The sequence below is a fragment of the Tupaia chinensis genome, unplaced genomic scaffold, assembly GCF_000334495.1.
Source record: "Tupaia chinensis unplaced genomic scaffold, TupChi_1.0 Scaffold000094_1, whole genome shotgun sequence".
In the NCBI taxonomy this organism is placed as follows: Eukaryota; Metazoa; Chordata; class Mammalia; order Scandentia; family Tupaiidae; genus Tupaia; species Tupaia belangeri.
The window spans coordinates 4,193,866-4,208,593 of record NW_006159556.1 but is presented as its reverse complement, the minus strand read 5'-3'; the positions used below and the strand labels follow the sequence as shown (position 1 = coordinate 4,208,593).

Below are 14,728 nucleotides of genomic sequence, written 5' to 3'. Positions count from 1 at the left end.
TTTCCATATTTTCAAAACTGTCCAATCATCACTTCCAATGATAGTACAGCCATGCACATATACACTCTATGTAAATATCTATATTAATATTCATTTAGACATCTAAAGTCTTTTTTTTTTTTTTTGCTCTCTCTTTCCTGCCGTAGGATCAGTATATTTTCTGCTACCAAGTCATCCTTTATGTCCTGGCACGGCTACAAGCTGAAGAAGAGCAAAGAGAGCAGCCTCAGCTCCTAGAATGACGTGCGGAGCTGCCTTCCTGACGCACGCTGGTTTCTCTCCTCGCCCTCAGCAGACTCCTGTTCTCTACGGAAAGTGAGCAGCAAGTCCACACAACGTCATTACGCTTACTCTCCTCTACCTTAGAGGGGTCACCTTTGGAACAGTAAATAATGTTAAATGGCTGTATTTTTACAGCTCCTTTAGTTATTAGATATTTTTTAACACTAACCAAACAATGCAAATCTTAGAGATGATTAAAAGTATTTGATTATAGTGGACATTATTACAAAGACACTATTTTTAATGCTCCAATCTTGTTTATAGCAAAAATTTTTTCCAGTATTTTAATAAAGTAGAGTTATTTTATAGGGGATACTTGAAGCCAGTATTTAAGCTTTAAATGACAGTAATATTGGCATAGAAAAGAAAGTAGCAAATGTTTACTGCATCAGTTTCTAACGTTTACTATATAAAATTTCCTGTAATATATTTATATACTTTTTCATGAAAATAGTTATCAGATATCTGTTTGTAACTGCATTACGTATTTGTAATGCATCATCTCACTTTGTAAATAAAATACACCTTAAAACATGAACAAATCAAAACCGTGTGCAAATTAAGCATTTCTAGTGTGCTATTTTTAACAATACCCAGACTCCTGGGAAGGTAGTGACCTCCAGACCCTACTTCCCATCTGCCTAGTTGGTCCTGGTCACGCCAGCCACAGGGAGTGGGAATGTTGTCAGAAATCTTGGCAGACCTTTGCAAGGGCTGATGTGAGGGTCACATACTGGCTTACCAGTATCTGAGCGACTTGGAGTCTGTCTCCCTTCCTTCTACTGCCATGTGAGTGGTACCAGCTCATCGTGTATGATACATAAATCACATTTCAATCAGAATATTTAACTGATAAAGGGGAATTTAAAAATACAGGGAGTCTTCAGAATTCTCATGGAGGGACCAGCAGTTGGCATAATGGCTATGTCGCTGGACTCCCATGTAGTCCATGAACTCGACCGCAGTTCAAGTCCTGGACCCGGTGGCTTAAACTCATGACGGCTGTGTGTATGTGCATGCCCAAGATCCCAAGAGGAGAATGGAAGAGAACGGATTGCGGCGTGGTCATCCCCCCCGGGGGGTGATTTCTTGCTTTCTGTCTCTCTTTCTGGCAAGCGCACAGCGCCCTATAGCAAAAAAAACAAAAAACAAAAAAACAAAAAACTCTCCCCCCAAAAATAATTCTTATGGGAAGACTTATTAGGAAAAAAACCATGCAGGACCAGCAAGTGGCAATGCAGTTAAGATGCTGGACTCCCATGTGGTCAACCATGGTTCAAGTCCCAGACCTGGCAACTCAAAAATCACACATGATATTTGCGTGTGTGCATGCATTCTCAAAATCCCAAGAGGAGAAGGGATCATGGTGTGGCCATCCCCTCTTGTGGGCGGAAGGGGGGGGGGGATTCTTACTTTCCCTCCCTCTCTCTCTCTCTCTCTCTCTCTGTCTCTCTTTTTTTAAAAATACCAGAATACATACTTTAGTCCAGCAGGTGGTGTGGTGGTTAAAGGTGCTGGACTCCACATGGCTAACCTCAGTTTGAGTCCCGGACCTGGCAGCTTGCTTTCTCATTTCCGCCCCCCTCCTCACTCTCTCCCTCTCTGCTCAAACCAAATTAAAAAATAAAGTTAAAATAAAATAATTTTTTAAAAATACATACTTTAATTCCACTTTTCCATAACCTTTTTGACACCCCTTGTACTTCCTGGGAGGTTTATATTTGCTTCTGCCAAATGGGAAGGAAAAGAAATGAGCCTCAAAGAGCCTGCTTCAGCCGAGTGTGTCTGCTTCTCCATCCTGGACTTGTCTCACTAAATCCTGATTCTGTGTTTCTTCACCTAGCTGTGAGAGACACCATGTCGGGACCCAGGAAACTGCTCGGCTCATTCTTGGCAAGATTGCCCAGTCCTGAGCTCGAGGACTTGAATTTTTGACCTTAGCCAAATGCAGCAAGTTGCTGGGACCTCCTAAGGAGCTGAAGCTATTCAAAAGCAAATGACAAAATATATTAAGTCCCACAGTGACACTTTTGACTCCACCATTTAACTGGTTAGACTCCTCAGAATTGGCTCTGAGTCTGGCAAGGGAAGCTTTACCACCGCCATTCCCACTTCAATCAGAAGAGATTTTTAGATTGGTTTGGAGCCAAAGATTTCATTTGGGAAAATGAAAGGAGGGAGAGGGAGGTTCCTGTTGCTTTAAGAGGCATTTGGAAATCCTGGTCTCAGCACATTGGAATCCGGAGGCCTGCTGTCCTGTCCTAGCTGAGGAGCGGAGGCCAGCAGCAGGCCAGCAGCCAGAGCCGCACAGCTGGACGCGATTAGCTAGCAGCTGCAGTCAGCACAGACAGACCCGGGCGAAGCTGCACCATGGCTTTCTGGTAAGAATGCAGCTAGGAGATGGAAACTAGGAAAAAATGCAGGTTTAGCTGGTACAATCTCTGAATGGAAACTTAAGAAAATACTCATCACCTCGCTGCCCTCATCTGGCATCTGGCTCCACCCTCGTGGAATAGTATGAGCCATTTGCCAGGGCTACTCTGGGTAGAAAACATGACCAGGCCACGGAGCTGGGGTGGCACACACAGGCACAATGATATCCAATGAAAGGAAAAAATAAAATGCAACTTTTATTTTTTAATTAATTTTATTTTCTTTGTTCGCTATAGGGTGCATGTGCTCTCCAGAAAGACAGAGACAGAAAGTGAAAAATTACCCCGAGGGGATGGCCACGTCACAATCCTTTCTCTTCAGGATTTTGGGCATGCATGCACACATGCCTGGCATGAGTTTTAAGCCAGGACCAAGACTTGAACTGCAGTCAACTACATGGGAATCCAGCAACATAACAATTACAGCATCTACTGGTCCCTATTACTATTTTTTTTTTATTTGCTATAGGGCATGTGTGCACACCAGAGAGAGTGGGGTAAAGTGAGAAATAAAAATAAATGTGATGAATTATGGACTGACCCGAAAAATATTGTAAAGCCAATCACAATTTTAATGTATTCATTTGGTTTTGTTCGTTTTTTCATTGTAAGTAACCAAAACCAACCAAACGGGCTTACTTGAATTAGATTTCTTTTCTTTCCTTAAGAAAATAAGTTTAGAAGTGTGCAGTTGCTGGGATTAATTTGATAGTTCATAAATGTCAGCAGCTCTATAATTATCCTGGCATTTCCTTTATGGTCTAGAAATGGCTGCTCCAGCTCCAACTATTATATCTGCATTCCAGAAAGGATATAGGAATTGACAAAGAGAAAGGGTCAGACAGTGCCTTGGGTGAGAAAGCAAAATTCCCCACAAATCACAAGAAATGTGTGCATCTGTCATATTAGCCAGAACAGTGTTACATGCCCACCTCTAGCTCTGAGAAAGTTATTTTTAGCTAGCCATGTTGCTGTCCTTTGCAAAATCTTGGTTTTGTTAACAAGGACAAAAAAAGCAATGTGTGCTTTTCCGGTTCTGCCTCAGTTTCCACAATTCCTTAGTAGCTAACACTTAATTTTGTTTTTAATTTTATTTATTCGTTCATTTATTTTAATTTGACCAGAGAGAGACACAGAAAGAGAAAGGGAAAGTGAGAAAGCAAGGCACCAGGTCTGGGACTCGAACTGAGGTTAGCCATGTGGGAGTGCCCAGCACCTTAACCACCATGCCACCTGCTGGTCCCAACTAACACTTAATCTTTTAAGATCTTCTTGGCCCCCGAAGTATCTGAATTTGTAACCATTGAAGAGATTCAGAGAGAGGAAGGATTTGAAAAGCAGTCTTCAGTTTTGCAGGTTTCAAAACACAATTTTATTCATTCACCCCAAATTAGGTGTATTCCAAAGGCCATGGTAAGCAAACCCTAAGGATACTGATAAGCCATTTTGCCAGTTGATTATCTTACAAGGGTTCTATCTCTAGCTCCTTGCACATGCTGGTGGCTCCTAATGAAAGGTTGCCTGGAGGCTGTGACTCACTAACCTGGGTTAGGCTGAAGGAGTATTTGTGACAACACCAGACCAGAGAAGGGTGTACAGCACTTAGTGATCACTTACACACTACACTGGGTGTTTCATACCACAGACTTTTCAGGATGCTTAGGATTGAACGTGTTATCATCCTTCGGTTTTGTTTCTGGTTTCTTCTTTTTCTTTTTTTAGTTTTTTTAGTTTTGCTATTGGGCATGTGCGCTCACCAGAGAGCAAGCGAGCATAAGAAATCACCCCTCAGGGGAATGGCCATGCTGCAATCCCTTCTCCCCCATTCTCCTCTTGGGATTTTGGGCACACATGCACATGTGCCCAGCATGATTTTCAAGCCAAGACTTGAACTGCATAGTCAGCCATGTGGGATCCAGCCACCTTGACCTCCATGTCACCTGCTGGCCCCTTATCCTTTTCGAAAGAATACATTGAAGCCCAGAGGACTGTCATTCACCCAGTTTTGTCCAAATAACCAAAATAAGCAATCACTTCCTGTTGCAACTGGCTTTTAACTACAACTCCTGACGCATCCTGGCTACTTAAGTGGAATGCAGCCTGTGGCCCTCTTCCCACTGGACTGTGCCACCAGCTTTTCTCCCGGCATAGCATTAGGCGCATTCCATATAACATTTTATCTTTCTGGCCCCACTTACAAGTTTCACAGAGGTTCCAGCTTGTATTAACTCATAATTATTTAGGTCAGTTTAAATGCAATTTATTCAACCAGAACATTTTTTAGTTATATTCTTTCTCCTGAAGAAAATGTGTGGCCTTCAGGACAGCTTGAACATTTCTAGTTCTTCTCAGTAGCATGTTTATAAGCATCTCTGGAAAAAGACAGTTCTGTTGTTTTGTTTTTAGAGAGAGATTTTTTTGCTATAGGACATATGCACTCACTGGAGACACAGACTGAGAAAGTGAGAACACCCCCAGGAGGGATGGCCACACCATAATCCCTTCTCCTCCATTCTCCTCTCAGGATTTTTTTTTTTTTTGAAAGGTTTTCGCTATAGGGGGCATGTGCTGGCCAGAAAGACAGAGAGAGACATAGAGACAGAAAGCAAGAAATCACCACCCAGGGGGATGGCCATGCCACAATCCCTTCTCCTCCACTGTCCTCTCGGGATCTTGGGAACACACGCACATGTGTGAGTTTAAGCCACCAGGTCAGGAACTCGAACCGCGAACGACTACATGGGAGTCCAGCGACATAGCCATTACGCTAACTGCTGGTCCCCTCCTCTCAGGATTTTGAATACATACATACACACACATGCCCAACCTGAGTTTCAAGCTGCTGGGTCCAGGACTTGAACCACAGTCAGCTATGTGGGAATCCAGCACTACAACCACTACATCACCCACTGGCCCCCAAAAGATAGTCTTTTGATGGGACTACTTCCATGCCTTTACATTGATTCATGTTGTTTTTATCTGAAAAGATGCCTTTCTTGGGCCCAGCCTGGTGGAGCAGTGGGTAGCAAACTACACTACACTGCTGGAAGCTCCATGGCCAACCAAGCATTTAGATCCCACAGTTGTCCTGAAAACAGGCCAGGCATGTACCCCTGTGCCCAGGAAGCCGACAAGCCAGAGTTCTGGGGAAAAGGAGGCCCTGCCAGCAATGTTCCTCCTCTCTCTCTATCTTTGTGCACACTCTATTAGGAATAAATTTTACTAAAAAAATGGATTAGAGTTCCAAACTGACCAAAAAAAAAAAAAAAAAAAGCTGACCTTAGTAGGATTGTCCGTCATCCCGGGGATGTCCTGGCTGTGGTAAATATTGACAGTACTGTTAACATTCAGAACAGAGAGTTGAATTTTGCCATTTAGCGTTAGGTTGGATTATACAGACATAATTTAGAATTCTTTTCTTTTCGTGTGTTCTTTAAATGCTATGGTAATCATCATTTTATACCCGGGAGTCTCTGCGAACACAACTATGCTGAGCATCACTGCAGAGCTCCTTTCCCCACTAGACTATAAACTCCATTCTGCCTCATTACTCCCGTCCGCCCCGAGCCTGTGCACAGCTCAAGCTAGCTCAACACGTAAACACTTAGCAAGTTACTTGAAACCCACAAGTAATGAAACAACAGTTGAGAATCAACAATGAAGTCACAAATCTGCATAGTTCTTTTCATTGCCAGAGGGCGTGTACAATTTCCAGAGAGACAGAGAGGGAGAGGGAGAAAGCGGCCTTCAATGAGTCTTGGGCACACTGCAGTCCCTTCCTGATTTCTCCATCCTGTTGGTATTTTGGGCATACAGCTGTGTACCAGCTGGTTGGTTTTTGTTTTTGTTTTTCAAGGTGCTGGGGCTAGAATTGGAACTGCAGTCATCCATGTAGAATCCAGCTCTTTGAACCACTAGGCCAGAGGGCTGGCCTCGCATTGTTCTTTTCTATACAAAATGTGTGACTCTAATACCTAACAAGGCGCTTTCTGTACTGCCACAGAGGCTTTCTGGATTGTTGTGGAAATACCATTATAATCACTGTCATCATATTAACCCACAAGTTATTAAGAATACTTACAAAATAAAATCGTACAGCATTAAATCTCAGTTCATTTTCTCACACATTTCAAAACTTACAAATAAAACTAGGCACAAAATAGAACCAGAGTCCCGACAGACAGACATTATACAGAGAGTCACGTGATACATCGGAAAAGGCGAATGACTCAATATATAATGTTGGGTAATTACCATAAAAATTAATATCTCAACATACTATACAAAAATAAATTCAAAATGGAACAAACATGTACACATCTTGTCCATAAACATAATTTTAACAAATAGGAAACTGTTTTTAATAATGACAGAATACAGAACAATGGATTTTACCTAAGGCAATGTTCACTGCATGAGAAGACAAAGACACACAGTCACACAGAAGCTAGTAAATAGCTTGGGAAGCCCCCAGAAAGAATTCCCTGAAGGGGGCCAAATACTTCCTTTGAAAGGGATCCTATCAGAGCCAGCAGATGGCACACTGGTTACATTGCTAGACTTCCACTTAGTCGACTGAGGTTCGGGACCCAGACTCAGTGGCTTGAAACTCATGTTGGCTGTTCATGAGTGCGTGCCCAAAATCCCAAGAGGAAACTGGAAGAGAAGGGATTGCAGTGTGGCCATCCCCCCTGGGGGGTGATTTCTCACTTTCTGTCTCTCTCTGTCTCTCCAGTGAGCACATACACCCTATTAGCAAACATCTCTCTTAAAAAAGAAAAACGGGTCCTATCATAATCTGAACAAAAAGTATAAATAGTTTAACATGTGGCAGTTATCAAGGTCAAAAATCATTTTTTAAAAAGCTAATAAAACTGAACATATAAAAAAATATAAAACTCTATGGCAAAAGACATTATAGAAAAACAAAAAATAAAAGAGTAGGTTCAGGGACCAGCAGTTGGTGTAATGGCTATGTTGCTGGACTCCCATGTAGTCGACTGCGGTTCAAGTCTGAGACCTGGTGGCTTAAACTTACGCTGGGCATGTGTATGTGCGTGCCCAAGATCCTGAGAGGAGAATGGAGGAGAAGAGATTGTGGCGTGGCCATCCCCGGTGGGGGTGGGGGGTGATTTCTTGCTTTCTGTCTCTCTGTCTTCCTGGTGAGCACACGCGCCCTACAGCAAAAACCTCTCAAAAAAAAAAAAAAAAAATTAGGGCCAGAGTTGACAATACCTGGGACAAATTCATAGTCACTACGATTATGTGTTAAAATCTATAAAGAAAAAATACCATGGAAGTAGACAAATGTAGGCTGGCCCCACCGTGCAGTGGTAAAAGGCTCTGCATAGAACACAGTCCCACATGGTGGTGGGGTTTGGGTCCCAGCTTCTGTGACTTGAAAAACACACAAGGCACGTACGTGGGAAGGTCCAGAATCCTGATGGCTGGAGAAGTGGAGGGGAAGGATTGCAGCATGGCCCCGCCCCATGAGGGGAGTCTCTCCTTCTCTGGAGTGAGCTCACATGCCCTCTAGAATAAAATGAAACATTTTTTTAAGTAAGAAAAGCAGATAAAGGACACGAATAGACCAATGATCATGAAAAATGCCCTTGTTCACCTATAATTTTTAAATGTAACTAAAATTTTTTACAAGATTATTTTAATTTTATTTATTATTATTATTATTATTATTATTTATTTTATTAAACCAGAGAGAGACAGACAGAGAGAAGGAAGGAAGGAAGCAAGGCAAGGAAGCAAGCTGTCAGGTTCAGGACTCAAACCACGGGGGAGTCCGGTGCCCTAACCATCACACCACCTGCCGGCCCCTTAAATGTAATTTTAATTGTGATGTTTTTGCCAATCAAAATTGATGACTCTAGACTGGTGAGACTGCAGGGGCCAGGCCATCAGGCACTGCTGTACCACTCTGCCCAAGAGCAGCCCGTCCAGTGTCCCAGGGAGCAGCCCGCCTGGCAGCCAAGTGCAGGAAGTGAGCCCACAGACACCCAAGGACAAGGGGTTGGTAGCAGCACTGTGACACTGACAAGTTAAAAGCTATCAAATGTCCATAAATAACGACCAGTTAAATACACCACAGTCCTTCCGCACAGTGAAATCCTTCTACATAGCCACTGTTCCAAACAATGAGGTAGGTTAGCACCGACTGAAGACTGACTTTACAGATTTTCCACAATGTATCATCACGTGACTTACAAACAGGCTCTACGGGAGGAGTCAGGAGTTTTTAAATGATGTGGTGCGTGTATGTAGATTCGGAGGGTATACACGTGTCTGCCTCTTGGGAATAAAACTACAGGGCATTTGCTTTTTAACCGCATGTGTTCTTTAAATTCCTCTACACTTGTATTACATCTATAATCAAAAAAGATGGTCAAGTCCTTAAAAATTAGCATGCATTTGTAAAAAGGCTATCCCCATTGTGTAAGAACTGCATGTTTCCTCCCCATGCTCCAGAGGATCTGCCCAAAGTCGAGAAGTCGTGTGGACCCAGTCCCTGCTTGCCCTGCAGCCTGAGGTGACAATCCTGTGCAGAGTCCTAACTCTTGAGAGGTGAAAGCCCGCAGGTGAGGGCGACTTCACTAGCGGAGGGCATGGAAGTGCCAACTGCGGGGCACTACTCCTGTGTGGGAGGACGAGAACACGCACAGCGGCTAGCACAGCTTGTGGGAGATCCTGAAATGAGCGGAACGCATTCTCAAACACTGATCCTATCACAATTCACAACCCACACAAAAATATAAGTATTCCAGCACTCCACACTTAAATATTCGCACAGGCCCTCCCTCCCAGAGAGATTGATGCGTCAGCTCTGCTCCATCCTTCCCGGCCGCTGAGGGGTACAGGGAACAGTCTGGCCAACAAGACCCCACTACCCACAAGAAGTGATGTGGCCAGCTGGCTCGAGAGCCCTGTGGCATTCCATTAGGTCGGATGGCCCGGGAGTCACAGCAGCCTCTTCCGTCACCTCTAAGAAAGCACCAGTCTCTTTGGGCGAAGAGGATTCCTTACGGCAGACTTCTACACAATCTGGGTTGGTTCTTCTGTGTCTGTTCTTCAGTCTCTTGTACGTCTGATATGCTAGGAGTAAAAACATAAAAGTATTAAAATCTCTAGGGACCAGCAGTTAGTGTAATGGCTATGTCGCTGGACTCCCACGTAGTCGACCGTGGTTTGCGTCCTAGACCCAGTGGCTTAAAACTCACGCCGGGCATGTGTGTGTGCGTGCCCAAGATCCCGAGAGGAGAATGGAGGAGAAGGGAATGCAGCATGACCATCCCCCATGGGAAGTGATTTCTCGCTTTCTGTCTCTCTGTCTCTGTCTGTCTGGCGAGCACATGTGCCCTATAGCAAAAACCTCTCAAAAAAAAAAAAAAAAAAAGTATTAAAATCTCTTTAGGGAAGAGAAGAATTTGGGCCGGTGAAGGGAGCAGCCAAATCTGAGCTAAATAATAGTGACCTTTAAAAACAGCGGAGAACAGACTCTCGCTTGGGCCTTGGGTGATGCTGCACAGCCGCAGAGGTTAAAGCCAGAAAAGGCCAGGTCGGGCTTATTTAGACCAAGGAATGCAAGATGCTCCACAGCTGGAGTCGATAACGGAAGACGCCCAGCTTTACTTTCCGCTTCGCCCTTCCCCCACTGCCCTATAGACGAATAAGCCCAGGAAAGGCTCAGAGCTGTGACAGTCTCCATCAGAGACGTCCGGTCCACCTGATCCCCACTTTTCTCCACGTGTTTGTCTGTGTGATTGTTCTTTCCAAAATCCACCATGGCGCCCACTCTGGGGGAGGGGTCTCCTCCCCCCTTTTTGCCTAGCAGGTCTCCGCAGGCTGGCTATGGTGGGGTGGGGATGCACTGGTCAAGGGAAGTTGGATCCTCCCTGGTGACCACAGTTTGAATTCCTGGCCCCAATCAGACTGTAACAGTGGGCACACGCGTGCACAGGATCCCACAGGCCGGAGGACTGGGGAAAGGCGATCACGGCATGACCCCATCCTGTGGAGGATGCTTATCTCTGTCTCTCTCTCAGTCTCTCGCTCTCTCACTATCACGTGTGTACATGCATGTTCTATCATGAGTATGAAGGAAAAATTAAGAAAAAAAATATGGGGGCCTGCCCCCATAACCTAGTGATTAAGAGAACTAGATCCCACATAACCAGTCACCTGAAAAATATGCTGAATGTCCAAAACTCCAAGAAGGATGGGGCAATGAAGCCATTGCAGAGTGACTACACTCCATTGGGGGTGCTTTCTCTCTCTCTCTCTCTCTCTCTCTCTCTCTCTCTGATGAGCACACACACTCTCTACCAAATTAAAAAAATAACAATTTGGTGACATTGTATACTTGTCAATACTTTGGTGTGTATTTGCTTCCTGTCATATATATACATAAATACACAGGAAAAGGAAGGAGAGAAAGGGAAAACGGATGCAGTGATCAGACTGGCTCTGCCTGGAACAGACCATTTGTGATCGAGGGTCATTCATCAGATTGCTGACAGTTCGGTCAGTCGGTCAGCAATCTGCGTGGAGTGCTTCCCCAGGTCAAGCACTGTCCTGGGTGCTGGGATGGAGCTAGGAGTGGGCCAGGCATGATGCTTCCTTCACTCACACGTGAGAAGTACGGAAAACTTGGGTCTAAGCCTACGAGTTTTATTCTGATAGATTTCTCTTAGCACATAGGAAAACTAAGCCCAACTATTCCTCATATTGTTATACTGATTGTTTATCAGTAATCACTATCTAATAATCAGTAATCAATACATAATCAGTTTTATCAGTGTAAGTCTTACTCAGAACCTGGTCTCTGAGAGCAGTGAAAATTTACAGTGGGGGCAGGTGGTGCTGGACTCCCAGACCTGGTAGCTTGCTTCCTCACTTTCCCTCTCTCTCTTTCTCTGTCTCTCTCTGGTAAGCACATGTGCCCTAGAGCACATTTTTTTAAAAATAATAATAAATAAAATAATTCTTAAAAATATAATTTACAGGGACCAGCAGATGGTATAATGCTTATGTTGCTCAACTCCCACGTAGTCGAGAAGGGACTGCGGCATGGCCTCCCTCCCAAGAGGTGATTTCTCGCTTTCTGTCTCTCTGTCTCTCTCTCTGGTGAGTGCATGCACACTATAGCAAAAATCTCTTAAAAAAAAAAAGAAAAATATAATTTGCAATGGCCCAGAATTAATATATGTGTGTGTGTGACATATATTCCTTCCGTGAACCACATAATAACTGACCCCAAAGTAATGTATACTTGGTTATATGGCTAGGTATAACACACACACACACACACACACACACACACACACACATAGTATTTCAATACTTATGTATATATTTGTTTAGATATTTTATTTTGTGTTTTAAAAATATTTCACAGTCATTTAGCATGTCTCAATCACAAAAACATTGAAAAGAGTTAGCATTTGTGAGGTTTTAAACCTCTTAATGAAGCATCATAAATAAATGCTTACGTTTAATAAATGTCATTTTTGAGATCAATAATTCTTCAAAAAGACCTTGTCTTTTATTGGGGGGGAGACTTTTGCTATAGGGCATGTGCGCTTGCCATAGATAGAAAGCAAGAAATCACCCCCCTAGAGTGGCTGGCCATGCCACCATCCCTTCTCCACTCTCCCCTCGGAGTCAGGCATGCATGCACACACACCTGGCGTGAGTTTCAAGGTTTCCAGTCCAGGACTTGAACCTTGGTCTGCCATGTAAGAGCCAGCAACATAACCATTATGCCATCTACTGGTACCATGGAGACCTTGTATAACGAGACCTGGAATCTGAGTTCTGACAGTGTATTGGTTTTTGTGAAGTATGTTTGTTTATACTTATAAGCTTGCCTTCAGGTGGTTTGTTACTCTTTCCTGTGAAACTCCCCCTTTGTGTCAAAGTGTCCTATTTATGCACTTAATTGTCCCCAGAAATGTCAAACTGAATATGTAGCAAAGGAGCAAGCTGGAATTGAAATAAGAGTCGGAAAGTTGGGTTGCCCAATTCCCAGTCAAGTGTACCGGGTAGGAGTCTACCCACCTGCAACAATAAGAATTCCATCCAACAGCTGGAAGAGGCCATAGGCCAATGGGAAGCTGAACATCTGGGCCAAGTACTCAGCAGTGAAAGACAACTGGAGCATGGTGATGCACATCTGAATATTCTGAGCTCCAGTTTCTAAGGAAATGGTTCTGCACCTGCCAATGGCAAAATATTTCAAATGTTACCTACAAGCAACACGTTCTCTCTTATGTATAATGATAAACATAAGCTCTGAGCTCAGGCCACTAAAAAAGCTTTGTCCCTTCAATAGTTATTTGCTAAGTTCCTACTGTAGGGAGATCTTCTGGGAGGCACTGTGGAATAGGGCAGTATGAAGCCTGCCCTAGGATTCAGGGTGGAAATATTGGTCATCAGGAAAATCATGATGCATTTTTGCTTCAAAAACTGTGTCATGACTTTCCTGACGACTTCATATAAGATATACACAAGAAAAGTTCAGTCACAGCACAAGATCAGCTGTGGCCAGGGGGCCAAGAAAAATTCAAGAGTCGTAGAGGTGGTTCGAGAAAACTTGCCAGGGGAATGAAATGAAAGGATGGAAAAAGTGGAAGAGGCATTTCCGTGGGGAAAATAAAGTGAAGTCCCACTGGTGAGCATGTCGTGTTCAGGGGGTATGACATGTCCTGTAAGCCAGTCTGTGTGGAGAAGGGATGTGAGAAGAGAGTTGAGTTAGAGATATAAAACAATGTAAGCTAAGTAACCCTTGAAAACAAACACCGAAGAGTATAGCGATCATTTTTTTCCTACTTTCTACTTTTCTATATTTTATTAGTTTTCTGATTGTAGAAAGTGAAATAAAGCTCACTTTTAATTTAAAAAAAAAAAAAGAGGGAGGAGAGGAGAGGAAAGATGGGTAGGACCTTGAGGGCTAGGTTAAGCAGCTTGGTCGGTCTTCAGTTACAGAGGAGGCTGGCAGGTTTCCATGCATGGAAATGAAGAGCTGAAAGGAATGTTGCACAGGCACTGGCAAGTGTGCAGGCCAGATTGGAATGCGGAGATAACAAGGCTGTGGGATGTGGGGGTGAGGGTATCGTGAAGGGTGCAGACCACTTCTGTAGTTCGTATTTTACTTCTGCTTACCCCATTTCCTTGCCATACTTCCTCAATGTACCCTCCTTCCGTTCAGACACTGTCAGTAATTGGTGAGATTACTCTACAGAGCTGGAACTCACACCTGGCCCACGCACAGGCAAACGCAATGCCACAGTGCTGATCGGCAGGCCAGCATGTGTGAGAAAGACAGGACCATGACTACACCTTGCCGGTGGAGTAATTACTCTCCAGAGCCAATTCTGTTTCAACCACTCGATATTCTAAATGTTAACTTTTGGAAACAAAACTAGGTTCAAATCCTAACTCTATCATTTCCTAGCTCTAAGAACTTGGTCAAGATACTTAACTTCTCTGAAGGGTTCACTTATCAGTAGGATGAGGCTGACGATGGTATCTATCGCTCAGGGTTTTAGAAAGAGGTAAATGAGGTAGTCTGGGTGGACACTTACTCAGTGCTTAGTATAATCCTCAGTGTGCCTCAAGGGGACTGGAAATAGCTTAAAGCCAGTTAAAAATTTCCCAACCTCCACTTCACAGTGCAACAGCGGGACCAGCAGATCAGGTAGTGGTTACGTCACTGGACTCCCACATTGCCGTTCCAGACACGGTGGCTTGAAAATCGTGCCGAGAGTATGTGTGTGCATGTGCATGCCCAAGATCCCAGGAGAAGAATGGAGGATTAGGGATTGCAGCATGGCCTGATTTCTTACTCCCTCTCACTGTCTCTGTCTCTCTCTCTCTCTTCTGCAAGCACAATGCACCCTAAGGCAAAAAGAACTCATATTCAACTGTATAGTTTCTAGTTTCTCTTTTTTCTTCTTCTTACTACTCTACGTTATTTATCAGGTGTGAATTTTCTAAACACCACT

At 43.8% G+C, this 14,728-nt stretch overlaps 2 protein-coding genes across 10 annotated transcripts in view; one reads left to right on the top strand and one right to left on the bottom strand.

Moving 5' to 3' along the window:
• PTPN13 (protein tyrosine phosphatase non-receptor type 13) overlaps nt 1-815 on the top strand; it is a 217,226-nt gene extending 216,411 nt beyond the window's left edge. For all 9 annotated transcript variants that reach the window (XM_027769869.1, XM_027769867.1, XM_027769870.1 and 6 more), the window contains one exon: nt 147-815. In XM_027769869.1, the coding sequence (XP_027625670.1) occupies nt 147-242 (96 nt within the window). In that variant the 3' untranslated portion in view covers nt 243-815. The remainder of the gene's footprint in view (nt 1-146) is intronic.
• A 7,717-nt stretch (nt 816-8,532) lies between these two features.
• Nucleotides 8,533-14,728, bottom strand: part of SLC10A6 (solute carrier family 10 member 6) — a 25,476-nt gene continuing 19,280 nt past the window's right edge. Inside the window, exons 5-6 of the mRNA XM_006143269.3 lie at nt 12,783-12,940; nt 8,533-9,818 (exon numbers count right to left, since the gene is read on the bottom strand). Coding sequence (XP_006143331.1) covers nt 9,610-9,818; nt 12,783-12,940 — 367 coding nt within the window. The 3' untranslated portion in view covers nt 8,533-9,609. The remainder of the gene's footprint in view (nt 9,819-12,782; nt 12,941-14,728) is intronic.